This window comes from Lontra canadensis, unplaced genomic scaffold (assembly GCF_010015895.1).
Source record: "Lontra canadensis isolate GAN:19392208 unplaced genomic scaffold, GSC_riverotter_1.0 scaffold30, whole genome shotgun sequence".
In the NCBI taxonomy this organism is placed as follows: Eukaryota; Metazoa; Chordata; class Mammalia; order Carnivora; family Mustelidae; genus Lontra; species Lontra canadensis.
Genome location: NW_022631024.1, coordinates 4095887 through 4123639, shown reverse-complemented (window position 1 = coordinate 4123639; position 27753 = coordinate 4095887). Strand labels below are relative to the sequence as shown.

Below are 27753 nucleotides of genomic sequence, written 5' to 3'. Positions count from 1 at the left end.
TCAAAGCCAAAAGAGGGAAATCAACAAGGATTCAGTACAAGGGCAAATTTCAAATACAGGGGGCAAAAGGCTTTCTACTAAAGCCTCAGGAGTGCCTAAGTTCTAATCAAACTTCAGCTAACCCCATATCAGATGTCCTATTTGGGGCAGTACATCTGTTAAAGCTCTAAATTTGGGAGGGAAATAATGCAAAAAATGAAACAAAACAAAACAAAAAACAACAACAAAAAAAACCCCACTAAAATACAGCTTCTAAAATTCTAGGACTAGCCAGCTGGCATAGAAACACAAGCCAAGTGCACTCGACAATACCAGCGCTAACCAAGGAAGAAGGGAGAGGAAAGTGGCTGGGAAGCGGAAGAAACCGTCTCTCCCCTCCCCTACGGGGTGGAGTATCTTCTCAGGTGGTAGCTGTAGATCTTGATGCAGTGGTCCCAGCAGTCCAAGACCAACAGCTGCCCTTTCGGGGTGAGGGCGATGCCCACCGGACACGTGAGCCCCTCTCGAATAAGGACACTATAGCCCCCACCCTTAGGGAAGTGGAGAATTTCCTTCCGACTGCTGTCGGCCACGATGAGATCGCCACGAGCATCCACACACATGCCGGCAATGCAGCGGAAATCCTCATTCTCCGAGAAAAAGTGGCTAATCTGGCGACCCAGCTGCCCATCGGGGCCCACCGAGCCAATGGAGAAGCCACCCTCCAGGTGGTGCTCATGCTGCCTATTCTCGAGATTGAGGCCCAAGCCCTGGGTGAAGTAGACGGTGCCCTCAGCATCACAGGTGACAAACTTGGGCCGCACGGCACTGCAGAGGCAGCTGTATTTGACCACCCCTGCTCCGCGGTCAACAGTGAAGCACCAGAGCTTTCCACCTTCCACATCAGTGACCACAAACTGGCCAGACGGAAGGGCTGTGATGCCCCAGGGTTTGCTGAGCTGGCTCCTGTGACAGGCCACGCAGTGACCGTCCAAGGTGTATACCTTGAGGGAGTTGTCGTAGCTGTCAGTCACACCGATGAGCCCATGGCAGTTCATGGCCACGGAGAGGGGAGTGAGATTGGGCAGATCAGCCCCGAGGAAGCTCAGCACGAAGCTGTCAATGCCGCTAGGGCTGCGGCGGATCTCCTTCAAGAAGCCTTTCCGAGTGAAGACTTGTATACGGTAGTTGCCTCGGTCAGCGACCAGCACTTCGCCTTGACTCGTCACGTAGAGACTGACTGGAAGGTTGAACATGCCTGGCGTGCTGCCTTTGGCCCCCATCTTCTTGAGAAAGAGGCACTGCTGGATATTGGCAGTGGTCTCGGAACCCCGCTGCTTAGCAGGCGAGGCCCTAGGGCTGGCGACCACTTCCTCGGGGCTCATGTCCATCTCTCTAAATGTAACGGAGGTGGAGGCGGCAGAGGCTGCTGCCTCCATGGCCCAGGAATCTTCCATGTTGACTGTCCGGGGCTTTTTAACCGCCTGCCCGATTTGGAGGGGACCGACATGGCCAACCTTGAGAAGCTCCACATCCTGCAGGGTTAGCTCCCGGGGCAGGCTGGCCGTGAGCTCCGGCTCCTCCTCGTCCGCTGTCTCTTCCAGGAGCGCTACATCTGCCTGCTTGATCTTGGCCAGGAAGTAGTCACAGCGAGACACAGCCTGCACCTCTGCAATGTTAAGCAGGTAGCTCTGCTCCTCGACCACCTGACTGTTGGCCTTCTCAACCTCAGCCAAAGAGCCCGTGAAGAACTTCCGGGAGCGAGCCAGCTCCTCCTGGACCCTGCGTTCCTCATGGCCGTACTCCTGGAGAACCGCTTTATACCGTGCTTGAAGGTCCTTGGAGACCCCTTCCAAGGCCACCTTCCGGCGTTGCAGCTCCCCCATGAGCTCCCGCAGGCGGGCCAGCTTCTCTCCAAAGTCCTGACGCCGCTCCTCAGCTGCTTCTTTGACGGGAAGCGTGCAGTGGCCGGGGGGCTGGTGATCCGCCTCCCGGCAGGGCTCGCACAACACCACGCCGCAGCTCCGGCAGAACTGCCGGGGCAGCCGCCGGCCACAGGACCGGCACATGAGCAGCCCCACAGCCTCGCTGAGCCCGGCTGTGTCAATGATCTTCAGCACCGTCAGGTTGTCCGTCAGCTGGGTGAGGCTGGTTATGCGGGTAATCTTGCTGCAGAAAGGACAGCGGACACCGTTGATGCTACTGGCCAGGAGCTTCTCCAGGCACTGGCGGCAGATGGTATGGCCACAGTGCAGGAGCTTGGGCCGCAGCTGCTCCTCTGTGAAGGACTCCATGCAGATGGGGCATTCCAGCACTTCCCGGAGGGCGTCCAGGTTGAGGTGAGAAGCTGCTGCTGCTGCAGTGGCCATCGTGCTTCCCTTGAGGGGCCTGCTAATACAGTCCAGAACCCACCAGCTTGGCATTCATGCTCCAGAGGGTCAAATCCTGCTAATGAGAATAAGAAGCGTTTACTCCACTGCCTGTACGAGCTAATTCACTCAAGAAACATGAAGAGAATAGCTACCATCATTCATTCAGCTGCTGACTTATTTAACAAGTGTTTAGTCCACTCCATTAGATGATGGTGATACACAAGGAAGTAAAGCAGACAAAGCATTGCATAGTGAGTAAGGAATCAGGGTCTGGAGTCTCCGGTATTTAGTTGTGTGACCTTAAGGAAGTAACCTAAACTTCCCAAAGGTCAGCTTCCCATCACCCGTCCATACAATCGAAGTGATAATGGTGTCTGTTTAGTTTTCAGAAGGGTTCAATACCATGATGAATGAGCTGCACCTTGTCAGCCCACGGCAAGCAGGATGCTTGATGAATGTTAGCGATCAGTGACGTCAACGACTCAATTTATACTGGGAAAAAAGCACAGGAAAATTACATACAGGAAAGGATTATACACAAGTTCTCTGGGAGCACAGTTCCTATAGCAACTGGGGAGGGCTCCCCAGGTGCAGGGACACTTCTGAGATAGGTCTGGAAAGAAACACGGCCTTGAAGGACAAAGGCATTTTAAGCAAAGAAAACTATGTGAACTAAAACACAGAGCCTCTTTCATTATGTTATAGAGAGTTTATGGTGCCGTGTTTGGGGTTCGAGGAAGCACACATGGGAACAGAAAATTATGATGATTAGCTTTAGGTGATCCGTAAAACAATAGGAAGGGAATACATGTATTTTTCATTCATCTATAGTCCCATCTACTTTACTGTACTAAGTTCTCAGGACACAGATCCTGCCCTTCAGATGCTCTAAGTTTAGTAAAGGACATTAGACATGTAGGTAAATAATAACCAAGGCAGAAAACAGTATCATAAATAAGATACAAACTCAATTTGATGGAGGCTAAGAGGCATTCACTCTAATTTGAAGGGAAACAGAACGGTATTGGATAGGGTCCTGGATACGTGGAGATGAGGGAAAGGGAGTACCAAACAAGGACAGTCTTACCAAAGGTTAGAGAGAAGAGAAAGAGGAAGAAGTTCAGTGCATTAGAAAGAGAACAGGGAACATGTAACCTCTATAGGTTTGTTTCCAAAGAAAATGAAATCATACTGCCTTCACAAGGTGAATGCGAGGATTAAATGAGATAATACAGGGAGTGTATAAACTTCCAAGTTTTGGCTCAGCACCAAAAAAGTCTCGGGTAAATTTTAGTTCTCTTTTCTGTCATTCTTAGGTTAAAATTGTGGGAGAATATAGTGAGACCAGAGTTATCTGGTTTGATTATGAGAATGATGATAAGAAGTCTTCAGAGCCGAAATGAGACCTTCAGATTTCATTCTGATGGGCGTAGTGAAGCAACACATGTTTTCAAGCATGGAAGTGATAACGATCAAAGCTTGAATGGAGTAGGTGAAAAGGCTGAGAAACTAGTTTGGAAAACTGCTGTAAAATTGCTTGGGGGAGGTAATGGGGAGCCTGAACTAGGGAGCAGGTGGTGGCAGTGGAAAGATGCACTTGAGCAAGATTAAGAAGTGCAATCACCAAGATGAGTCGATGAAAGAGGGGGAAGTGGTGCAGCTAAGAAAGCCAGAGACTCAAGCCTGATGATTTAAAAAAGAGTACTGCCTTATCAAGACAGTTTATTTTTGGCCTGGAACACCCCCCTACTTCACCAAGTACAAGCCATAAATACTCCCACCTACCTTGATCCACATATGCTCATGAAATAGAACAGAGATCTCAGTGCTCTGCAGATTTATGTCAGTGTCAATTTATACCCCAAATTAGAATGAACAGATCTAGCAAGGTGAGGCACGGGGACCAAGTGCAGCCCTTCTCAAATGCAAATTCTACAGCTGTGTCCTTGCAGACTCCTGATAATGCAGACGGTTAGCCATCAAGGAGAAGAGGAGGGCAAGTTAGCCTGGTTTAAGGATAATGCAGCAAGGTGAGAAAAGCTTTGCAAATGTCGTCAACTTCTTTCTCCATGCATACAGAAGACGGGAAGTCTGTGCAGAGATACATATTATGGAATCTCCCCATACTTACTCTGCACGGTGACCTGACAAATATTCAATAGCAGACACACATAATTTATCCCAAGTCAATCCCACCTCTCTGAAATATGACTTAGCTTACACCAGAAGGGAACAGTAACCATCTAGTACCTTCCATGTGCTGGATACTGCACTAGATGATTTCTATACTTAATCTCACTGAATCCTCCTAATGACCCCACAAAGCAGGTACTATTTTTATTATTTTATGATAAGGAAACAAAGGCTCAAAACAAGTGATTCAAGGTCACAAAGCTCAAACATGCTGAAACCCTGTAGTACAGATATCTTTAACTTTGTTTAACCCAGAATTACTTTGAGTTTTAGGGCTTTTCCCCCACAGTCACGTAACACTTGTTGACAAGTGTTCCCTAGACCATTCTTTGGGAGATGCTGCCTTGTAGAATATCAGTTTCTCCACAAAAACGAACAATACTACTGTTATGAGATTTAGCCCCAGTGGAGCCGTTGGCTACTCTGATTTATTAGCTGGGTGACCCACTCGCACACACCAACCTTGGAACCCATTATGACTCAAATTCATGTCTCAACAAAATAACACACCATCAAATACCATGAACCTATAGGGTCTCGTGTGAATATGTGAAACTTACTACTGAATTCTTGGAAGCCATAGGTCTGGGCACAGTCCTACAGAAATACTGATGAAAACCTGAACTCAAAATCCAGGCAAACCTTAGTTCTAAACCAACAGCTTCAGCTCCTTCTTCTATCATCTGGCACAACAGACTGAGAGCAACATTTGGTGTTTAGATCCAGAGTGTGCTACCTTCCAATGCAAGGGACATCTGTTCTTCCCAAAGCTGGCCCTGCAGATCAGCTAATTAGACAAGTCTGCCAACTTGTAAAAATACTAGCAAATTCTTTCCCCCGCTTTCTGGAATATCATACCACCTCCTTCAATTAAAAAGCTTCCTGCCTCCTCGTCTAAGCTATCTACTTTAAAAAATGAATTTACTATGCCCACATCCATATCCCAAATTATCTCCGCTATCTGCAGCTTCGCTAGGCCCCCTAAGGCAGAAGAGAATGTCAAGGATTCCTACTCTAAAGCCAGCGTGCTCTGCCAGGGAAACATGAGTTCTCATCACTAAAGCATCAGGTAAACGGCCTCAAACTTGGGAGAGGCCTGAACTATGTCTCCCCTGTCTATGACCCATAAACACCGCCTTCAGCAGGATCCCAGCCTGATACAGAACCATATGACAGGCAGATACATTCCCTCTCCTCAAGAAACACACATCTAGCCATTACTGTTAATACTAACAATGATTCAGATGGCACGTCAATTCGAACTCCGTTTCCCTCAAAGGACCAGAGGGTGACAAGAATTGTCTTACCATTGCAAGTCTCTCCATTAGCCACGCATTTTCTGTCAGCTATAAATTCTAAAACCAATCAGAATGAACCCTCAACATGTTATAATAATCTTGTCTGCCTTCATGACACCTTAAAGATGTTTCCTGTTGCGTACTCTGTACCATCAATTCTTGACCCCTCACCTCACTGCTCTGATCTCATGATTAATACCGCACTTCCCCTACCAATACTTGCCCAGCTCTTCCGCTCCAGATAAGAATCTACCCCTCAAGTTGTGTTTACTTCAGCTGCTCTAAGACTCAGGAATATTCTATAGTCACTACCTAACCCGATCTAGCCTCTGCTGGCCCCACCATGCTTTCCCCCGTCCATGATTTAAATAACCAGGAGAGCAGAAAAAAATAAAAACCAAAACCCCGTGAACCCTGAAGTCAGGCAGAACTGGGATTAAATCAGCACAGCCATTTACAAGTTGTGGGACAACAGGAAAGTTATTTAACCTCACTAAACCTATCTTCTTACTTTATAAAAAGCAAGAAACTAGGGATAATGCAAATCAAGTGCCTAGTCTGGAAAATAGCAGGTGTGAACTTTAAAATGGTTAATCATAATTTTAATAAAATCAGCAACAGTATTAACAGCAACAACTAGTACTAGTATTAACAAAGCATCCAGTTTACAAACTACATTTTCAAAGGGATGAAGAATCTTTCTTTTCATGGCAGATAAAAGCACATAAAGATTAATAAAAGGACTGGCCAGCTTTGAAAGAATTTGATCGAGAACACTAGGCATCCATGCTAGAAACTGATGCACAAAGGAATTCACAACTTCTCTTGCCCAGAAAATAAGCTCCTTCTAGCAGGGACTAAATATGGAATGCTAGAATTCGTAGTGATCTCAGAGAGTAGAGTAGATGAGTAAATGGAGATCAGAAGAGAGCTATCAAGAACTCATTAATCATACGGCTAGAACGAGGACTAAAAGGTCACTGGCCGTGACCAGTATTATACAGATTAAGAAAGCGGGTTCAGCAATCAAGCTTTTTGGATTTCAGTCCTGGCTCTACTGCTTACTGTGGAGACTGGGACAAGTTAACCAACCTCTCTGGTTCTCAGAAGGGCTTTAAAATAGTATCTTCCTTACAAGGTTACTGTAAAGGTTTAAGTGGGATTATGTGTATAATGCACTTAGTACAGCACCAAGGGAGGCATACAGTTAACTGTGCTGTATACAATATGTAGCGGCAGCCACTACCCAGCCAAAGAGAAAAACCAGCACTTTTCAACAGGCATAGTGTACCCAAGATATCAGATATGTAAATTTCAAATATAAAAATTCTGAGCCTTCACTAGAGAGTTTTACCTGATCTCAGAATCTAAAGATTAGAGATGACCAAAGGTTATCATCTTGAGGGCTTAGGCCATCAGCAGAACTGAAGAACTTTAAGCAATTAATCATACAAACCTTTACTGACCACATACTACCAGTCCAGCTCCATAAAACACTATGCATATAATTTTCAACAAAACCAAACACAAACAGAGCTCTTTACCTAAAAAACTAGAAAACATGTAAAACAGTACTACATTTCCTTTCCTAGTCCATCCCACCACATCTTGACTGGGGTTTTACAAGGCTTATAACATTCCCTTTCTAAACTCTATTTATTCTTCTTGCACTTGAATGGAATGCTAACCAAGTGCATAACCATCTCCCCAGTGGAGCGGCTGGCAGGAGTGACTTTAACAAAGTCTGAGAGGCCCCCACTTGACACTCACCTAGTTCTGTTGTGTGGAAGAGAGTTTGGAGTTTAATTTTACTCAGGGCATTTAAGGTTACCTGCAAACAGTTAAGTAAAACTCAAGTAGGAGCTTGTAGGGAAACACAGGCATAACCGACAGAGCTGTGTATCGGTCTGAGACAAACAAAACAACCCAGAAGGAAGAGTTTGTGGAAAAGGAAACCCGAGTTACAATATGTCAAAGACAGGTTAAATCAGTACTAGTTTGCTGGAAAGACACTTGCCAGTCTCTTCTTCTAAAACTGCAGGAGCTAGAAAGGTTCCCTTGCATCTTCCACACACACTTAGGTAATATCAATGCTACCAATGTGACTCAGAGAATCTAGGACAAGGGGAAAAACAGTCCTTTCTCAGAGGACCTCCAACTCATCTCCACCTGCCCACCTGTCTTCCAGTTCTTTCATCTGCATACAACACATGCTCACTTAATAATGAGCTTTTAATGAAAGGATCAGGAAGCAGATCCTGGGAAAGGTACAAGAGGGGATGGGAATTTGGGACAGACTGGTGGGAGCTGCTTAAGCTCACTGAAATTTGGCAAAACAACCTTCAGTTTCCTTCTAGCAATGTCTTCCTCTTATAATTACCACCTCTTAAAAAACAACCATTTATTGAATGTCAGGTACCTTGTATTCTCATAATTACCTTGTGAAATATGTGTTATTCCTCTTTATAAATAAGGAAACCAAGGTTCAGAGAAAAGGAACCTAAGGTCTCAAAGCTGGTAGGTAGTGGAAACTGAGGTTCAAATCCAGGCGTGTCAACTCGCAGTCATAAAACCACACTGACTCAAAAAATCTGTTACTCTTCCGTAGCTGATGAGGCTCCTGTTAGCTCTAGACAGTTTGGCTGAGAGGTTAGTAAAGGTACCTAGGAATGAGTTTCCAATCAAATTATTTGTTATATCAGAAGGAAAAAAAATAAAGGGAGTGTCACAGAGGAAGCACATCAGTGTGCTCGGACAGTGATCTACTTGAAGGGCTTTGTAAACTTGACTACCAAACTCTCCAGACATAGGTGTATGGGCTTTAAGTGTTGGAAAAGCCTTTCTAATAAAACTAGTATAATGCTGTGGAGGAGTCAGACATAACTGAGCTCACATCCCCACTTTGCCCCTTGCTGTGTAGTCTTGAGTAAAGCATTTAATCTGTTAGTTTTCTCATCTGCAAAATATGGAATATCTACATTGTTGGCAGGATCACTCGCAGGATTAATAGTTATTGCACATAATAAACAATAAATGGTTATTCTTATTTTTAATAGATTGAGGCTGATAAGAAGTGTCTGTCCAAGGTCACCTGGTAAATGAGCAGCAGAGGAGGGATTTTAGACTTCAAGCCTTTTGAGTCCCAGGGTGATTCAACTGCTATTACATATTTTCCATAGTGGTGTGTTTGGATGTCCCAGCTAAATCTCCTGCCTTCTGATGCAGCCCTACTATGTTTCTGAACTGGCTTCAGCAGTGCTACAGCTAGTCCTGGAGCAGACAGAGCAAACGCTGTTCTGTCCCAGGGGAAAGAAGCCCAAGAGATCATTCAGAAGCAGAAGTTATCTTCCAGAGGACGAGAACCTTCAGCTTCAGTCCCCCTATGAAGTGTTTTTTCAACCAATGGCCTCTACACCTACCCTTTAGTCTCCAGCACCTCATCCTAACCTCAAGCTCCTCCCCTTATCTACCTACTGGTCCTGGTCTAAGAGCAAATCACGAACAAAGTCCGGGGTTACTCCCTACGTAATGAGATAGTTTTGTCCCGTTTAGAGTTCAGATCGATAGTCAGTGATACTCACTGGGCAGTCCTTTCACTGAAGGAATGCACTGAGATAGTAAGACCAAGCAGACCCCAGCCAGGGGGGCGGGGAGAAAGAGGGAATCTACAGGGTTACAGAGATCTAAATATGAGCCCGGCTCTGCCATTCCTAGCTAAACAAGTCAATTCCCAAGACTGAGTTTCCTTATGTATAAAACTGGGTATAGCAGAGCCTGCTTAGTAGTGTTGTGATAAAATTAAAATTACTAAAATGGGAGTGCTGTGCACCAGACACTAAGCACCGTGATTTACTTCACCGAATCTTCGTAATAATCTACGACGTAGTCTTGTTATTAATACTTTATAGATGAAGGGCCAAGAACAGGTTAAGTAACTCACTTAAGATCACAAAGCCAAGTAGAGATAGAGGCAGGATTGGAATCCTGGAGTAGAGTTCCTCAGCTTTGGAACTACTGACAGTTTGGGTCAGATAATTCTTTGTTCTGAGGGGCTGTCCAGTGCACTGTAGAATGCTCAACAGCATCCTTGGTATATGTCTCCTAGAGGCCAGTAATCCCTGATACCCCGACTGTAACAGCCGAAAATGTCTCCCGACATTGCCAAATGTCTCCTGGGGGACACCACCTCCCTAATTAGGAGTCATCACTTTAGAACTTGCACAGGACTAAATACTCAATGTTCCCCTTTTCTTGTCTCTCTCTCCCAGACCAAACACTTCACTCACAGAGCCACTGCCTCTTGAGCTGCTGGGCTATAACTAACCTTATATAGGATTAATTCAATCTACTTATATAACTGGTAACGAAAACAAGGCCTGAGATCGTGTTCTACTCATCCCCTGAAGGTCTCACATACTATCTGCTGTCACAGCTTGGAGGGATAGCCAACAGGATACTTAGGCAGATGACCTTGAATAGTTTCCTGTTTTATGGCTTTTTAACCATTCTTTTTTCTCCTACCAAGCCTACAACTTTCAGAAGGCCTAGGGTTTACAGTGAGTGGCAGTGCCATGGCTGCTTTGTGATAAGTGATCTCTGGTTAGGGAGGGAGGCGGATGCCGCCCCTAACAGGGAAAGTCAGGCTCTGATCTCTGAAGACTTCTGACTTTGCCTCTGAAACCCTGAACTCTCCCTAAACTTCATACACTGAAATCCAGGGCATGCATTATCTCTAGGTCCTTAGGGCTCTAGCACTTCCTTTGCTTCCTATGCAGACTTCAGGAATATCATCTCCACCCTACCCCGCAACCCCCCTAAATTGTGTTCCCAACCCTTTTAATAATAGAGAATTCAGCCTTTTGGGCTCTCCATTGCAGCCCTCACCAATTCTTCACCCATTCAGATCCCTGGCATAGCTCCTTTTATGTCTGGTTCCAAACCTCTGCAGCCTTCAGCCCTGCATCCCAGCATGACACCCCAATTACACAGCTCAGACTTCTGCCCTCCAATCTGAGCCCCTAACTCCTGCATTCCATCAGGCAAGATGCCGTCCTCGAACCTGGGTCCTTTCCCTTTTATCCACCCCATGTCATGGGTTGCCTTCAAACCTGAGCCAGGCCCCCTCTTGCTAAGAGGACACTGCCTCGCACTGACTCCCCCATGAACTCACCCCCTCAATTTTCTCCAGATCCCATCTGGAAGATGCTTCCTCCTTAGCAAGAAGAATATCCTCAGGCCCTGCTCTCTCATCTCAGGTTTTGCCCCTCAAACGCCTAGTGGCCCCAGAGTCCCTCAAACCTCCCGAGATGCGGCACCCCAAGTCTCATCAGGCCCTCCAATTCCTTCCTGTTTCCCAAATTCTGCACCCCCAGATGTCTCCAGGGCCTTCGGACGCCCTCCCACCGTCCGGATGCTGCACCCTCTCTCCTCAGGGCCCCCACATTACCTCAGGCCTCCCGAGATGCTGCACCGCGGATTTTGTGGGAGCCCCTCTCTCCCCTCCCGGCAGAGCTGCATCTCCTTTGAGCTCCTCTGCCCCATCGAATCCCTCCCGAGCCTGCTTCTCGCAGCCCCACCCCCACCCCGGTCCTACCCCTCAGATCCGGTCCCCAAACCCTGCCAGCCGAGCGTGGGCCGCGCCAGCGCAGCCCCCCGCCCTGCCACTCAGTCACCGCCCGAGACTCCGGCCGCGGTCCCTGGTCCCGGACCCTCCTTCCCGCCCCTTACCTGACCGCCCGCGGCTTCGACGCGTCCACCGCCGCCAGCCCACCCGCCCGCCGCCCTCTGCGCACGCGCCACCGCGCGCCCCTTGGCGGGCGCTAATTCGTAGAGCCGTCTGTCCGTCACTGCGCCCCGCCCCGAAGGCATGCTGGGGTTTGTAGTCTCGCGGGCCGGAGCGTTCGCGGCCCAGCGGCTGTGTAGGGGCGGGCTCCCACTGGGAACCTCCGGGCCTTTGGAACGCGGCCTGCAGCTTTATGTCCCCACTCTGCAGACTGGGAAACCGAGGCAAAAGCAGCCTGCCCAAGTTCCCTCAGAGTCCGGGGCCAAATCTGATCTCCTGTGTCTGACTGCAGATACCCGCTTCGTTAACCCTTCACGTCCAGCAGCAGGCCAGGGGAGCCTTGGCTCCGGCAGAAGGGTCTCCGAGAAACGCAGCTTGCGCATGTGAGGAGTGGCCAGGGAAAGAACCCCCGCCCGCCGCTCGCCACATGCCACCCAGGGGGCAGGCGCAGAGCCTGGACTCGCCTAGAAAGGCAGTTCCTCTGGTTCCAAGTTGCTTCCTGGGACGCTCCGCAGCCTAGACGCCCGAGGTGGACTCAGCCCCCCAGCGAGGAGTCTTTTCCCTGCATCGCTGGAGGCCGCAGGAGAGCTAAATAGGGGAACGCGCTCTGCACCTGCTGCCCCTGCTGTCTCTGCAGAGCGAAGCTCCGCTAGAACCCAAACCCAAGCCTTCAGCCCTCGGGGGCGCCCAAGTGCAACCAAGAGCGGGAGGTCAGGCCTATCTATGGCTGCTGAGCACCTGTGTAGTTCCAGGCCTGGCAGAGTACCTGCTCCTGTAGCTGACTGCGTGGCACAGCGTAGGAGCAGGGCGGGGGTGGCGTGGCGTGGGCACAAACTGCAAATCCCATTTAGGTTTGTGACCCTGCACAAGCATAGCACAATGAACAGAAACAAGAACAAAACTACCCTCTTTGAGCACTTAGTGTCTGGCTGGGGCTAAGCACCTCCCATGCATAACTCCTTAATTCTCACCACCACCCTATTTAGATAAGCAACTGACACACCCCGCTTCAACAGCAAAGCCACGTGTTCAGTAGTCTAAAGCCCAGCCCCCGGGGACCCAAGGCTGGATGAGAATCCACCCTGATTATCTTGTTTAGCCTCTACGCCGCCCATTTCTTTATTTCTAAACAGAGATAACGTTTGTTTGCTATGATGATTAGCTAAGATTATGAGTACATAGTGGTTTGCACTTAATTAACGCTAATTTAAAAAAGAATTGTAATTAGCTCTTATCACTCTTGAAATTGCCAATTTCTGAAGCCCTAGCCCCCACCCTTTCTGATAATGAGGTCAATGGGAGCTTGGGTCGGTATACTTACGGCATAATTTGAACAGACCTGGGGGCTCCGGACGCCTGATAGAACTCTGGAGCTATTTAGACCTCAAGGATACATTTGTAGTCCATGGCCAGCCAGGGTTTGACCTGACTGACCAGGAATAAGTTGAATCAGGAGTGGGCTGAAGAGAGAGCCCAGCTGAGGACTGAAGGGCCTTGGGGCAGAATTTTGCTCAAAACTGGCAGCGGGCTAGTGGTTGCAAACAAAACCCTTTAGGGCCAAGGGAGGAGGAATGCTGTGCCAAGCACGCAACAGTTGCTGAGTAAGAAAGTCAGACTCAGAAATGTGACTTTAAGCAGATTGCATTTTTTGTCTGACTTATGCTTATTCTAGCTGCAAGATGACTCAGAGGGGTCAGCTGGGTAAGAGGGGACCGTTTTTTGAACACCAGCAATATACCAGGCACTTCGTAGATAGTCCCCTCAGCAATGATTCAAGTAGATACCAGTAGCTTCCTCTTACAAAGAGGCATCTGAGACCCAGCAAGATTAACTAGCTTGTCTACCTTAGCCTCCTAGTAAGTGGTAGGGCTGAGGTACCTAGGCCAGTTACACCCATGGACATGCTCTGAACCACCATCCAAAGACTACTCCCATTTTATGACCCCAGATGTCTTTTCACTTTATTGGGTGAAGTATGTTTATAAGGATCAAAAGAGGAGGAGAGATGACAATGCTTAAGAAGTCAAGGAATATGGGGTAAATCCTGGCTGTCATTATGACCACCGAGTGTGATACTGTCAAGCCAAAGACACACAAACAAGCTCTCCTGGGCAGCCTTGCTAGGGAACAGCAGGAGTTGCCTTCTCTCCTGAGTTTCTGCCACGTTGGAAAGTCTGAGTGGCCTGTTTCACCAGAATGGCAAGAAACCTTCCTGGTTAGGGACCTGGGGTACTTCTACCAGTCCCTGTGTTGCAGGCTGGGGAGATGGGAGAATTGCTGTCAGATAGCTTCTTCCCAAACTTGAGACCTCACCTAGACCCTCCTCTCAGACTAGACGGGTAGTTACCACTCTGTTTGCTGAAAAACACAGTTCCTGGCTCCCAAAATCTCAATTCAGAACTCATCATATTTTTATACCCATGTTTCCCCACTCAGAGAGAAGCCTAGTGGTACTCCTCTGACAGTCTGGGGATATCGAACAAGCAGTCTTTAAAGAACAATAACGACAATGAAAAACCCTTTTTTTCTCTTCTTAAAAAAATCTGTTTGTTTGACTGTCCTTTTTTTTAATGTTTAAATTACTTACCAGTTAAATTAATTACCACTCTTCCCACAAAAATCTCAGAGTAAAATAAATACCCTGGGAAAAGGCACTCATTTTAATTCTGTGGCTTTGCATACTCTGGCACAATATTAGCATTCCTCATACACAGAACATTTTTAAAATACTCTTTGTGGAGTACTTGAAATACTCTTTATTCAGCATTTTAACTAACCTTTTATTCATTTAACTTTTAAACTACCTGTATCAGTTTCCTAGGGCTGTCATAACAAAGTATCAGAAACTAGGTGCTTAACACAGGAGAAATTTATTCTTTCACAGTTCTGGAGGCTAGAAATCTGAGATCAAGGTGTCAGTGGAAGCAGGCTTTCTATGAAGTCTCAAAGGGATGCTCTTTCCTTTCCTCTTCCAGCTTCTGGTGGCCACAGGCATCCCTTGGCTTGCAGTAGCATAACTGCAATAACTCTGCCTCCATCTTTTGTGGTCAGTTTCCCTCTTTGTATCTCCATCTTCACATGCCATTCTCCTCAATGGATGTGTCTGTGTAAGGGCAACAGTCAGATTAAGTGTGACCACCATCTTAGCTAATTAAAACTGCAGTGTGGGGGCACCTGGGTGGCTCAGTGGGTTAAAGCCTCTGCCTTCAGCTCAGGTCATGATCCCGGGGTCCTGGGATCGAGCCCCGCATCGGGCTCTCTGCTCAGCGGGAAGCTTGCTTCCTCCTCTCTCTCTCTCTCTGCCTACTTGTGATCTCTGTCTGTCACATAAATAAAAAATCTTAAAAAAAAAAAAACAACTGCAGTGTGACCTCATCTTAACTAATTACATCTGTAATAACACTATTTCCAAATAAAGCCACATTCTGGTGTACAGGATATCAGCCTGTCTCTTTGGGGGGGCATAGTTGAGCTGGTAGCATCACCCTTTGAGATTAGCACTATTTTCTCCATTTGCTAATATTTCTAGTTTAACCTCTCTTTTATTTTCTTAAAGATGAAAATAACAATAGCTAACTCACAGGATTTGGGGGGGGTTGTGGCAAAATAAGAAATATTGGATGTTAAACATTTACATTTTAGGATGTTGCTTGACATGTAGTAATGTTCATTTCAGTGCACTTACTATTATTATTATTATTAAGATAGTTTGCTTGTTAAGTCCACCACTGTGTGGTAGAAAGAGAAAGGGCTTTGGAGTCAGACCTGGTGGGAACCCCAATCCCCTTTACCAGGACGGTAATTTTGAGGAAGATATGAAAAGATGATTTGAAGTAAAGCATGGTAACTTGTTGCAAGTGACAAGCTGTGGAACCTTGGAGAATTTACTTAGCCTTGCTATACTTTACTTTCTACCTCTGCAAAATGGGACTAACAGGAATGTTGTAAATGTTGGATGACTTAATAGAGCTCAAGTTTTTAGAGCACTGCCTGGTAGAGAGTGAATGTTCTAGGAAGGTTAGGTACTGTCATAATTATTATCATTACTGTGATTTATACTATTCTTGAAAAAAATATTTCCCCCCTCTTCTATTATTAGCAAACAATTCTAAAGAGGAAGAGGAATTTGTGCTTATAGAGTCTCAGGGAGAAAACGGAAAGAATTAAAAATAATACTTCCTAACCAAGTCTGTTTGAGCCTAGAGGTTTAAAATTATTAAAATTTCCATGAAACAATATAATAAAATTGTATCTATCGCTCTTACTTACATCTAAACTGAATAATAAATTATCCCAAGGTGGTGTGGTTTAAAACAATGCACATTTCTTTTTTTTAAATTTAAATTCAATTTAGTTAACATATAGTGTATTATTCGTTTCAGGGGTAAAATTTAGTGATTCATCAGTTGCCTCTAACACCCAGTGCTCATTACTTCAAGTGCCTTCCATAATGCCCATCACCCACTTACACCATCTCCCTTCCTTAATGCCCATCACCCACTTACCCACCTCCCCTCCAGCAACCCTCCGTTTGTTTCCTAGAGTCAGGAGTTTCTTATGGTTTGCCTCCCTCTCTGTTTTCATCATATTTTATGGTTCTCTCCCTTCCCCTACGTTCATGAAACAAAACAACACACGCTTCTTCTTTAACAGACTGTGAGTCAGAATCTGAGCACAGCCTGGCTGGATCCCCTACTTCACAGTCTCTCCTAAGACTTATGAGAGGTGGGGGCGCCCGGGGGGCTCCGTGGGTTAAAGCCTCTGCCTTCAGCTCAGGTTATGATCCCAGGGTCCTGGGATCGAGCCGTGTGTCGGGCTCTCTGTTCAGCGGGGAACCTGCTTCCTCCTCTTTCTCTGCCTGTGTTGATAGTAGGATTCAGTTCTTCAAGGATTGTTAGACTGAAGGCCTCTCTTTCTGCCTTTTGGCCGGAGACTTTGAATGATTCCTTGACACATGGACCACTCCATGAGAGCTTGTTTCAGCAAAGCAAGAGAGAGTCTGAGGAAGACAGAAGTCACAGTCTTTTGAAACCTAATCACAGAAGTGATATCCCTTATTGCCATATTCTGTTGGGTAAAAGCAAGTTACTCAAGTGGAAGAGATTATAATAGGCCATGCATATTAGGAGATAAAATCATTCCAGGCCATTCTTAGAGGCTCCATCCCTCCCACCTGCCTTCCATCTTCCACACTGCCCTTTCCTCCCTCCTTCAATCTTTTATTCTTGTATCTCCCTATCTACCGTCTGTCTGTCTGTTATGAGTCTACTTTCTGCTGAAATTCTGACTCTGATCTACGTATGCCATACTCAATACCTGTTTATTTCTCAATCTGGCTTTTACCCAGGACATGGTATGTGTTCAATAGATGTTTGAATTCAATTTAAATTTACAGCATAAAAGAGTATGTAAAAAGAGTCAACTTCATCTGTTACCTTGATATAACCATTACATGGGTTATATTCATATAAATATAAACATTTATAAGGTTCTCCTTTAATCTGTTCATGCATACTTATGACCAAGTATCCAAGAAAATCTTTTTCTTTTCCTTTTTTTTTTTTGGAAAGATTTTATTTATTTATTTGACAGAGAGAGAGACAGCAAGCAGGGAGTGTGGCACGCAGAGGGAGAAGGAGAAGCAGGCCCCCCACTGAGCAGGGAGCAGGACTCAGAGCTTCATCCCAGGACCCTGGGATCATGACCTGAGCTGAAGACAGATGCTTAACCGACTGAGCCACCCAGGCACCCCGAAATATTTTTCTAATAATTATCAATTTTTATATTTATTTAATATAGGAAAATGTTTGAAATCACTTTTTCCTGGCCTTCATAGTTGTCAGATTGGCTTACCTAAGACTTTCTCAGGTTGACATGCCCATTATTGAACACTTAACCATCACAAATAAGGCTGCATAAATGTTCTTGTGCAGGGAGGATTTTTTTTTTTTTAATTTCATTGAACCGATATGGAAACAGCTGATTCAGAATTTTGAAACTTTATTTCAATATTAGACGCATTTCTGTGTGTTGGCCAGACCCACTTTCTAATAGTTCAAACTAGTGCATGTAGTCAAAGGGTAGCAGTAATCAAACACGGACCAAGTAGGTGCTGGATAAATGTTAGTAGCATTCGAAGAACATTCCCTGTGTAGTGTCATTAGCCTCAACTCAACACAATGCTTAGTGGGGGTTGCTGGGAAATTTCCCATGGGCCTTATTTCTGCTAAGTTTCACATCTCATCCCCATTCCAGATTACCTGCTAACCTCGTCTCAAGGATTTCATTCACCTTTGTGTTTGTGGTGGCTGCCATTGCCCATGGCATCCATTGGTATCTGTAAGACTGGGTAGCAGCAGACAAAGAGACAGTCTCCTTTTCCCAAACCCCTCCCCCATCTCTACCTTTTATATTCTTCTCATGGCACTGCTAACTATTATTCGAATTTATTTTTACAAAAGTGGAAACATTTGATTGCTATTTTAAAAAAATGTAAATGTAATACAAGTGAAAATGCATTTAGAAAAAAGCATCAGAGCAGTACATACTGTAGATATGAAGAATTCCTCCTCATCCCCAGCAATAATTGCTTTACTGATTTTGTGTAATCCCCTGGCAGCCCTCTCTCTTCTCTGTATTTTATTGAGAAAAGTGCACATACAAGGAGAGAAAATAGTATAGTAGATCCCTGTGTGCCCATCACCCTGCAATAATTATTGTCAATAGTTTGCTGATTTTGTTTCACTATCCCTCACTCCCAATTTGTTATTTGCTGCTGAAGTCTTTTAAAATAAATCCCAGGTATCTTATCACTCCTCCTTTAAATACCTCAGTAGTTATCTCCAACAGACAATTATTTTTTTAGTATAATCTCTCAGCATCATTATCACATCTAACAATTCACTCAAATGTCCTTAAATTGCATATATATATATATATATGCTATATATATATATATATATATATATATATAGATATATATAGGCAAGTATATATATAAGTAAGTGTCTTTAAATAAGGATCAAAATGTCTACGTGTTGTACTAGGTCTCCTTTAGTCTGTAATAGTCACATCTAAAATTTTGCCCATGCCATTATTAGTTGAAGACATGACTCATTTGTTCTTTACAATTGTCTACTTTGTATATTTAGCCAATGGCTCCCTCTTTGTGTTAATTTGTTCTCTTCTCCTAGGATTCATCACTTTTTTTGTCCCATGGACCTATTTTGTAGAATGATGAAGACTATAGACCCACTTATATCAGCATAATATTTTTAAATTCATAAAATTAAGTTCAGGGAGTCTACAGAAGAAAAATTATATCAAGTTATAGTTATCAAAATGTTTTTAAGAACATATCTATTGTGTTATATATGTGCTTCTTTATTAATGATAAGATCCAGTGGAGAATCTAGCAACTTGTAATTGCTAAGTAGTATGTAATGTAAGTATTTAGAAAAATTTATATTTCTAAATATTTAGAAAAAAATATAATTTCTAGCAGCTGTAATGTGATAGAAATATATGCGAATTTGATGGTGACAAAGTCCTAGGAAGTGGTACACTGCTATAGTTCATTGCCTGCATTCATAATTTAAGGAAATGCTTAATTACATTTATAGGATACTTAAAATAAAGATGCATTGTTTTCCTATACAAGTTCACAGACCTTTGAATTTTATCCATGGACCCAATGAACATCAGTATACAAGCCATGCTGTGTGTGTCCTCTGGCATCATATCAAGGTACTTAGTTATCTGGTTTACTATTTTAAGTGATATTAGGATTGATCAGTGGGTCAGGTTGTATAAGTCTGATCCACTGATTAGACATTTTCCCATCAACCTTTCTCCTAATGGCTCTAGGATTCGTTGATGATAGCTGTCTAGATCTCTTGTTTTATTAGAACTTGCAAAATGGCAGTTTCCTAATTCTGTCATTCTTTCTGCCTGCGGAATTGCCCTAAAGAAAAAGGTAGTTATCTTGAAATCCAAGTCATAGGATTAAAGCTTGATTAACTCAATTTTCAGATAATGACCTAGTTTCCTAGCCATCCCCAATGGTGATCAATAGGCTTTGTTTGCTTTTTGGTTTTGGGTTTTGGGTTTGGCTTTTGGTTTTGGTGTGAAGTACATTGTGAAACTTATTTATCTGATCTATTTCAATCAATTGCAGTCATTATTCTCTTTGATGTTCAGTTTATTCAATGTTAGGCCAGTGTGAGCCCCTCTAGATGGGCTTCTATGTCCTTTTGAAATGACCACATTAGTCTTTGGCAGATCTCTCTTTTTGGCACAGCAAGATGTCCCAGGCTCAGCTTGTACCATACCTATTCCAGAGTTGGACTAAGGAATTTTTCCAAGAATCTTTTGTGTCTCTTAGTGGGAAATAGTATTTCAAAACAAGAGTCTGGGCATAAGAATATTATTGCTATTAGGTTGCCATTATTTCTAGGTCTTTTCAGTGGTGAGAATTATGAAATGTTATTTTTTAAATGATAAAAATGCATTATGAGTTTATATGATTTCCAATTGACATTTCAGTGTACAGAATTTTCCTTACCTTCTTTGACTTTATACCTGAGGTAGTTAGTTGCTTTTTACACTTCTGATTTTAGTTCCTAATGATGGTAAGGTAATGGCTTGTTTGCTCTAGTCCACAATCTATACATAATAGTATCATAATAACCATACTGATATTATGGCTAGCAGTAAATCCATTACATTTAGTTTTAAGATTTATTTGCAGATCATTTTTTTCCCTTTGGAATTTTTCTCCCTAAACATCTGCAATCAAATACTGCATTTTAAAGCCACTTAAAATTTTCTCTGTATGGTTATGCCAACATATTGATATAGAGCTAGTTTTTTTTTCCCTTTAGTTTGCATATAATTCAATGATTGTTTTTGTCTTTCTTGATTTAAAAAAAAATATAATAGTTTATGTGAGTCCAAACAAAAACTTATAAAAAGGATTCATTAAAAAAAAAACAAAACAACTTTGGCTTCTATCTTTGTCTCCTTGATCCTATTTCCTTGCTCCCTCTGTGGTTAACCTTTTTTTTTAGTTTTGGTTAATTGTTTCAGTGTTACTTAGTGAAAAATTGTATCTATCTATCTAATTTGTATATGGATGACCTATACATATTATATAGAAACCTATTCATATAATACACATATATTTATATTCCTTTCTTGTACAAAAGAAAGCACTATAAACACTGCTCTGCACTTTGCTTTTTCCATTTAATTGAAATATATTTGTGATTACTCCGTATTACATATAAAGACCGTCCTAATTCCCTTTTAAGTACATGGACTCCACTCTGTGGATACACCATAGTTTTTCAACCAATTACCTATTGATTGTCCATAGATTCTTATTTTAAGGTTTTTATTGCTAATCAGTATGATGTAATGGGCATAAGTAACAGAAATTACACTTTAAATTCTCAGAATTTATAACTGTCTAGCCCTGAATCTCTAATAGTCTAGCAGATTGGATGCAGCTTAAGATAGTGGAAAAGTGCTTGCAAGTAAGACAGATCAGAATGGCTTGACGTCCAGTTCACTCCAACCCCTGATTTCATCTCTGTGAGCTTCCATTTCTTCACCCCTAAAAAGTAGTAAGGGGTGTGCCTGGGTTAAGTATTGGACTCTTGATCTTAGCTCAGGTCTTGAGTTAGGATCTTAGAGTTGTGAGTTCAAACCCTGTATTGGGCTTCTTAAAATAAATGCATGTAAGCGTGAATGAATGAATGAATGAATGATGATAAGGAAACCTACCTCTCACTGTTGTTAGGACTAGTACAGACCACAGGAGACGAAGTTTGCAAAGCAAATAGAACATCTGACCTGGAATATATCCCCGTAACACATAGCTATTATTAATATTAATTTTACTGCTTTCCTCAGCAATAAGAACGGGGAGTCCCTAATGGGCCTTAGCCCTTTACTGGTATTTTGTTTTACATTTTTGATGGGTGTGCTCATTTGCACAGCTACAGCAAGGAGGGATGCCAATGGGAGAAGTAACCCACTTTGAATCTGTTCTTCAAAAGCATTGTCTGTCAATATGTTTAAAGATGATCTTTTAATCTGAGTATTACAATTTCAGTGGAAATAAAGAGAAGTATGACAACAAGACTGGAGTGTCCTGGGAAGTGACCCCACCCAAGGTCACACCCTCCTTGATGTTCACATCTGGCAACCTCCCACGGGCCCCAGGATGGCCTGGCATGCCTGGTTGGCTTGTCTTCTGCGTCAAGGTCATGCCCAAGCAGGGTAATCTGGGAGTCTCCATCTGAAGCAGGTTATTGAGGTCCCACAGAGACCTCCAATTCCCTGAGCTCTGCCCTGGAATGATTCCTTTTGAGCATTTAATCCTTCACCTGTAGCCTAAGAAGCTACTGGAAGGAGGAGAAAGGAATTGAGGAAGAACTAATCTCAGAATACGTCCTTGAGGGGACAAATTCTGAGCAGAGTTTTTAAGAAAGAGGGAGGATGGGATCCCAGTAGATGAAGGCAGGCCTCCTATTAATGATGCTTCTGTGTACCATTGGGCAGAAAACAGGCTTTGGAGTCATCCTGAATATGTAGTGGACTTTGGCCGAAGTCTGTCACCTCTCAGAACCTCTGTTTTCTCACTTGTAAAATAAGTCTATAAAAATTATAATATTCTTTGTCTAAAGCATTATTATGAGGATCCAGTGAGATTCATAATGTCTTGTGCTTGACAAAGATGAACAAAAGCTCAGGAAAGGTGAATTTCCTTTGTACCTTTTCCCCTTCTCAAGCACTTATCCCACCACATTTTAAAAATAAAACTAGGTTGCAGTGCCTGGGTAGCTCATCTATGTCTGACTCTTGATTTTGGCTCAGGGCATGGTATCAGTGTTGTGAGACTGAACCCCGCGTGGGGCTCCACACTGGGCTTGGACTCTGCTTGGGGTTCATTCTCTCTCTCTTTCTCTCTCTCTCTCTACCTCCATCTCTGCCCCTCCCCCTGCTCCCTCTCTTTCTCTCAGTCTCTTTCTCTCTCTCTAAAAAAATAAAATAAAACATAAAACTGGGTTGTTATGAATACAGTAAGAACTGAATTTTCTTACTGTATACAGTATCTCAATTTCTAAGAACTTTACATTAGTATTCGTGATACTAGCCTTACTTTGCACATAATAGGGCAGAGGCTCTGAGAACTTGTTATACGTAGGGCCTTGGCTAGCCCGTAAGTTAGCTTTTGTATAAATTAGGAAATACTGCTCCTCCACTTGGATTCGATCCTGTGGGCACAGGCACGACTAGTGGGGCGAGGCTGGATTCAGTCCCCACTCACCCCCTTGCCTCATCACTGTTGTACAGTACACAGCTTGCATAGCTATACCCAGAGTCCCTGGTCTCATGGCAAAATTCCACTTAGACTTGTCTTAGGTTCAGACCACATCCTTTCCAATGTTTCCAGGGAGTTCACTTCTTCCTACTTCCTATAGGATCCTGCTTCACTGATTATCTTTTCTCTCTGTCCTATCTCCATTCTCTCCCTTCTCCTCCTCTTCTGGGTTTTTGTTCCTAGTGGATACACTGAATCAGATCTCTGTACTTGGGTGCCACTAGGATTGGAATAAATAATTGTTAATAATTTCACCCTTCCAGCACCGCCCCCCCCAACCAGTGCCTGGCTCCAAACCTGGCACTGAATAGATCTTCTTAGCAAATGCTTGTTCATAACCCTCATAGTCATTACACTAGGCTTCCTTGTATGGAAGCCAAACTGTTACCTGTCCTACCCGCTGTCCTCAGAGCCTAGAAAGTTACTTTGCACACAGTAATCATTCTTTGGCATAGAAAAACAATTTTTTTTTTTTCCAAGAGCAGTCATCTTAAGCAGACACTAGAGGGCAGCAGGAGATCACACATGGCCTTTTTTCTTTCTTTCTTTTTTTTTTTTTTTTTCTTCCAGGTTCCGGTTACTGGCAGCAGCCCACCTTATCTCACTAGAGACAGGAATAAATGATAAGCTCAGTGCAAACTAGTCCCTTAATATCAAGAAGATAAAAGTCTGGGAGGGGGAGGGCGTGCCTGGTTATGCCTTACTCTGTGGGAAGGCCCACTTCTGGGTCCCCTGTGCTATACTGGGATTCTTCACTCTGCCCTTTACTTTCTTTAGGACAAATACAACAGAGCCATGCTGATATGTTAGTACTTAAAAAAATCATCCAAAGAATTCTAATTTGCAAACAAATGACATCAGCCACTACTATGGGGTACTGGGCAGTATCCAGGGGTCCCTCTCCCTGCCAGGGAGAGAGTATGACTTTCTGAATATTTAACTGCTTCCCCAGAGATTTAACGGCTTTCACTAGACATAGGTAAGGTTATATTGTCTCTTGTAAGGTTATACTACGTCACTTTGAGCCTCAGTCTCCTCATCTGTAAAAGGGGGCAATGATCCCTACTTTGCAGCGTGACAGCAAGAACCGTATGAGATCAGAGGTGTAAACCAGCTAGGGCTGTGTTTTTTATGGCCACTCAGAGCAGTTCAATGAGGAATTAGTGTCCCTGTTTTACAAATGAGGAAACCAAGGTTGGAGAGCTAGCAGCTTGCCCAGAAGGATCCTAAATCAGGTAGGCTTAACTCAGTAGCTCTGGACTTAAGTGTGCAGTTCTACCTTTGTCTACTGAATTGTCTGCCTTGGTCTGCTGTATTCCACTAGTTAGGAAGTGGGTAGTTTGAGGAGAAATTCCTGACTGTGGTTAAATCACCAGCAGGTAACCAGGGAACATTTACAGATCCAGACTTGTAAGAATTGAATAATGCTGAGGTGAAGACCAAGGGGTAGAACAGATATTTCCTTTTAATTTACATTCAGTTAGCCAACTTATAGCTCACCATTAGTTTCAGATATAGTGTTCAATAAATTATCAGTTGCATATAATACCCAGTGCTCATCACATCATGTGCCCCCCTTAATGCTCATCACCCAATTACCCCATCCCCCCAACCACCTCCCCTTCTACAGTCCTGTTTGTTTTCTAGAGTTAAGAGTCTCTCATGGTTTTTCTCCCTCTCTGATGACTTCCCATTCTATTTTCTCTCACTTCCCGTACAGTCCTCTGCCCTGTTTCTTATATTCCACATATGAGTGAAATCATATGATAACTGTTTTTCTCTTACTAACCTATTTTGCTCAGCATAATACCCTCCAGTTCCATCCACATTGATGTAAATGGTAAATATCCATTCTTTCTGATGTCTGAGCACTATCCCCATGTATGTGTGTGTTTGTGTATATATATATATATTCCTCATTTGTAAAATATTCCTCATTTGTAAAATAGGAACACTAATTCCTCATTGAACTGTTCTGAGTGGCAGATAAAAGATGCAGCCCTAGCTGGTTTACACCTATGATCTCATGTGGTTCTTGCTATCGTATAGCAAATATATATATTTTCTATATGATGTTTATGTATAAAATATAAATAAATATATATATTTGCTATATGATAGCAAATATATATATATCACATATATGTCATTCATATATATATATATATATCTCACATCTTTTTTATCCAGTCATCTGTTGATGGACATCTGAGCTCTTTCCATAGTTTGGCTAATGTGGACATTGGTGCTATGAATTTTGGGGTGCAGGTGCCCCTTTGGATCACTTCATTTGTATCTTTGGGGTAAATACCCAATAGTGCAATTGCAGGGTCATAGGGAAGCTCTATTTTTAATGTCTTGAGGAACCTCCATACTGTTTTCCAGAGTGGCTGCACCAGCTTGCATTCCCACCAACAGTGTAGGAGGGTTCCCTTTCTCCGTATCCTCGCCATCCTTGCCTCCCATCCTTGTTGTTTCCTGTCTTGTTAATTTTAGCCATTCTGACTGGTGATTGTGATTTTGATTTGTATTTCCCTGATGCCAAGTGAAGTGGAGTATTTTTTCACATGTCTTTTGGCCATTTGTGTGTATTCTTTGGAGAAATGTCTGCTCATGTCTTCTGCCCATTTCTTCACTGGTTTATTTGTCTTTTGGATTGTTGAGTTTGGTAAGTTCTTTCTAGTTCTTGGATACTAGCCCTTTATCTGATATGTCATTTATGAATATCTTCTCCTATTCCATAGGTTGCCTTTTAGTTTTGTTGACTGTTTCCTTTGCTGTGCAGAAGCTTTTTATCTTGATGAAGTCCCAATAGTTCATTTTTACTTTTTTTTTTTTTTTTTTTTTGCCTTGCCTTTGGAGACTTATCTAGTAAGAAGTTGCTGTGGCCAAGGTCGAAGAGGTTGTTGAGTGTGTTCTTCTCTAGGATTTTGATGGATTCCTGTCTCACATTGAGGTCTTTCATCCATTTTGATTTTAATCTTTGTGTATGGTGTAAGAAACGGGTCCGGTTTCATTCTTCCTTATCTGGCTGTCCAATTTTCCCGGCACCCTTTATTGAAGAGACCGTCCTTTTTCCATTGGCTATTCTTTCCTACTCTGTTAAAGATTAGTTGGCCATAGGGTAGAACAAACGATTCTTTTTTTTTTTAAGATTTTATTTATTTATTTGACAGACGGAGATCACAAGTAGGCAGAGAGGCAGGCAGAGAGAGAGGAGGAAGCAGGCTCCCTGCTGAGCAAAGAGCCCACGGGGGGCTTGATCCCAGGACGCTGGATCGTGACCTGAGCCGAAGGCAGAGGCTTTAAAGCACTGAGCCACCCAGGTGCCCCAGAACAAATGATTCTGGTGATGCTCTGGACACCCTAGAATTTGTAAATTCCTCATTGGTTCTGTTTCTCATTGATCCTCCAAATATTCCAAGATTTAGATATGAACATTGTCAACATTTTTCAGATGAGAAGAGGTTAAGTGACTTGTCCAAGGTCACCCACCTGGCAATGGAAGAGGTGAAATTCAAACCCAGGCAAGTCACTGTACTAGAGTCACCCTTCTGCTATCAGGCTTATTAACTTGTGTAGTTGGGAAGGAAGCCGTGAATTAGGTTAGATCAGGAGACCAGTTGTCCTAGGATTTAGCAGTTTTGTAGACCTGTCTTCTTCTTCTTTTTCTTCTTCTTCTTCCCCTTCTTCTTCTTCTTCTTCTTCTTCTTCTTTTTTTTAAGATTTTATTTATTTATTTGACAGACAGAGATCACAAGTAGGCAGAGAGGCAGGCTGAGAGGGAGGGGGAAGCAGGCTCCCTGCTGAGCAGAGAGCCCAATGCAGGGCTCAATCCCAGGACCCTGAGATCACGACCTGAGCGGAAGGCAGAGGCTTTAACCCACTGAGCCACCCAGGCGCCACGTCTTTTTAGAGTCTCCACTGTTGCCCTCCCTTCCATGACTTAAATATGCCTCCACATGTGGGCACGTGCACCCCCCCACACACACACGTACTTATCCGTACTGAGACACATAAACCTTATCAGAAGCCACTTGAGACTGTCCCATATTTCCTGGCATCAGGAGTTCATCCACCTAGTCAGGGCATTAATCTTAGCATGACTGGCTGGTAGGGGGCGGGCTTGAGCACCTCAGATAGAGCGTCCAAATAACATGAAGTGTGTAGCTCTGAGTCTGGGTCTGATGCTTAGGAGGAGAAATGCAGTTTCTGGATGGGAAGCTGCCTAGACTTAACAGAGCTGTCCCATAATGGAACGGGAGGCCTAAAAACGTAGTAAGTTTTACATCATTAGAAGTTTCCAAAAAGAAGTTAGAGGATGATTTGGTGCTGAATGAAACATTAGGTGGGATTTCTGAGTAGGTGACCTTTAAAACGCCTTTTACCCCTGAGATGCTTTAGCCCATGGAAAGGGGTGGGGGAGCCTGGAGGTAGTGTCTGGGAGTGGCGGGAACAGAGAAAGGCCAAGTGTTTGCAGCAGAGACAACTCATTGTGCAAGAGTGAGAATTAGTGCTACAAGCTATCATTTCTACATCAGTAAAGTAAGGTTAAGACCATCTACCTTTGAGGCTATGGTGATAAATTGAGCGAGTGAGTTTGAAGTCTCATAAGTGTTACAGGAATGGAAAGGATTCAAGGGAAAGAGGCTTATGTCCATCTATTCCTTAATTCAGATATTTACCTGCAAGCCATCTACTCTACATCAGAGAGTGAACTCTGCTGGGATGCAAATGATC

The 27753-nt window shown here is 43.7% G+C and overlaps 2 protein-coding genes across 6 annotated transcripts in view; one reads left to right on the top strand and one right to left on the bottom strand.

The window, feature by feature from the left end:
- ASTN2 (astrotactin 2) overlaps positions 1-27753 on the top strand; it is an 851408-nt gene that overhangs the window by 639901 nt on the left and 183754 nt on the right. The window lies entirely within an intron of this gene.
- Positions 215-11645, bottom strand: TRIM32 (tripartite motif containing 32). Of its 3 annotated transcripts, none has more exons than XM_032865715.1 (2): positions 11570-11645; positions 215-2424 (listed from the first exon to the last, which is right to left on the bottom strand). In XM_032865715.1, exon 2 carries the CDS (start codon positions 2400-2402, stop codon positions 381-383), a length of 2022 nt encoding a protein of 673 aa, XP_032721606.1. In that variant the 5' UTR covers positions 2403-2424; positions 11570-11645; the 3' UTR covers positions 215-380. The 3 variants fall into 3 exon arrangements, with proteins under 3 accessions (XP_032721606.1, XP_032721607.1, XP_032721608.1); XM_032865716.1 differs by having other exon boundaries at positions 215-2427; positions 11570-11622; XM_032865717.1 differs by lacking the exon at positions 11570-11645 and adding an exon at positions 11289-11386.

Bases quoted from the DNA above. Each gene is read 5' to 3' on its own strand.
- TRIM32 (XM_032865715.1), bottom strand. From the start codon at position 2,402: ATGCCAAGCTGGTGGGTTCTGGACTGTATTAGCAGGCCCCTCAAGGGA.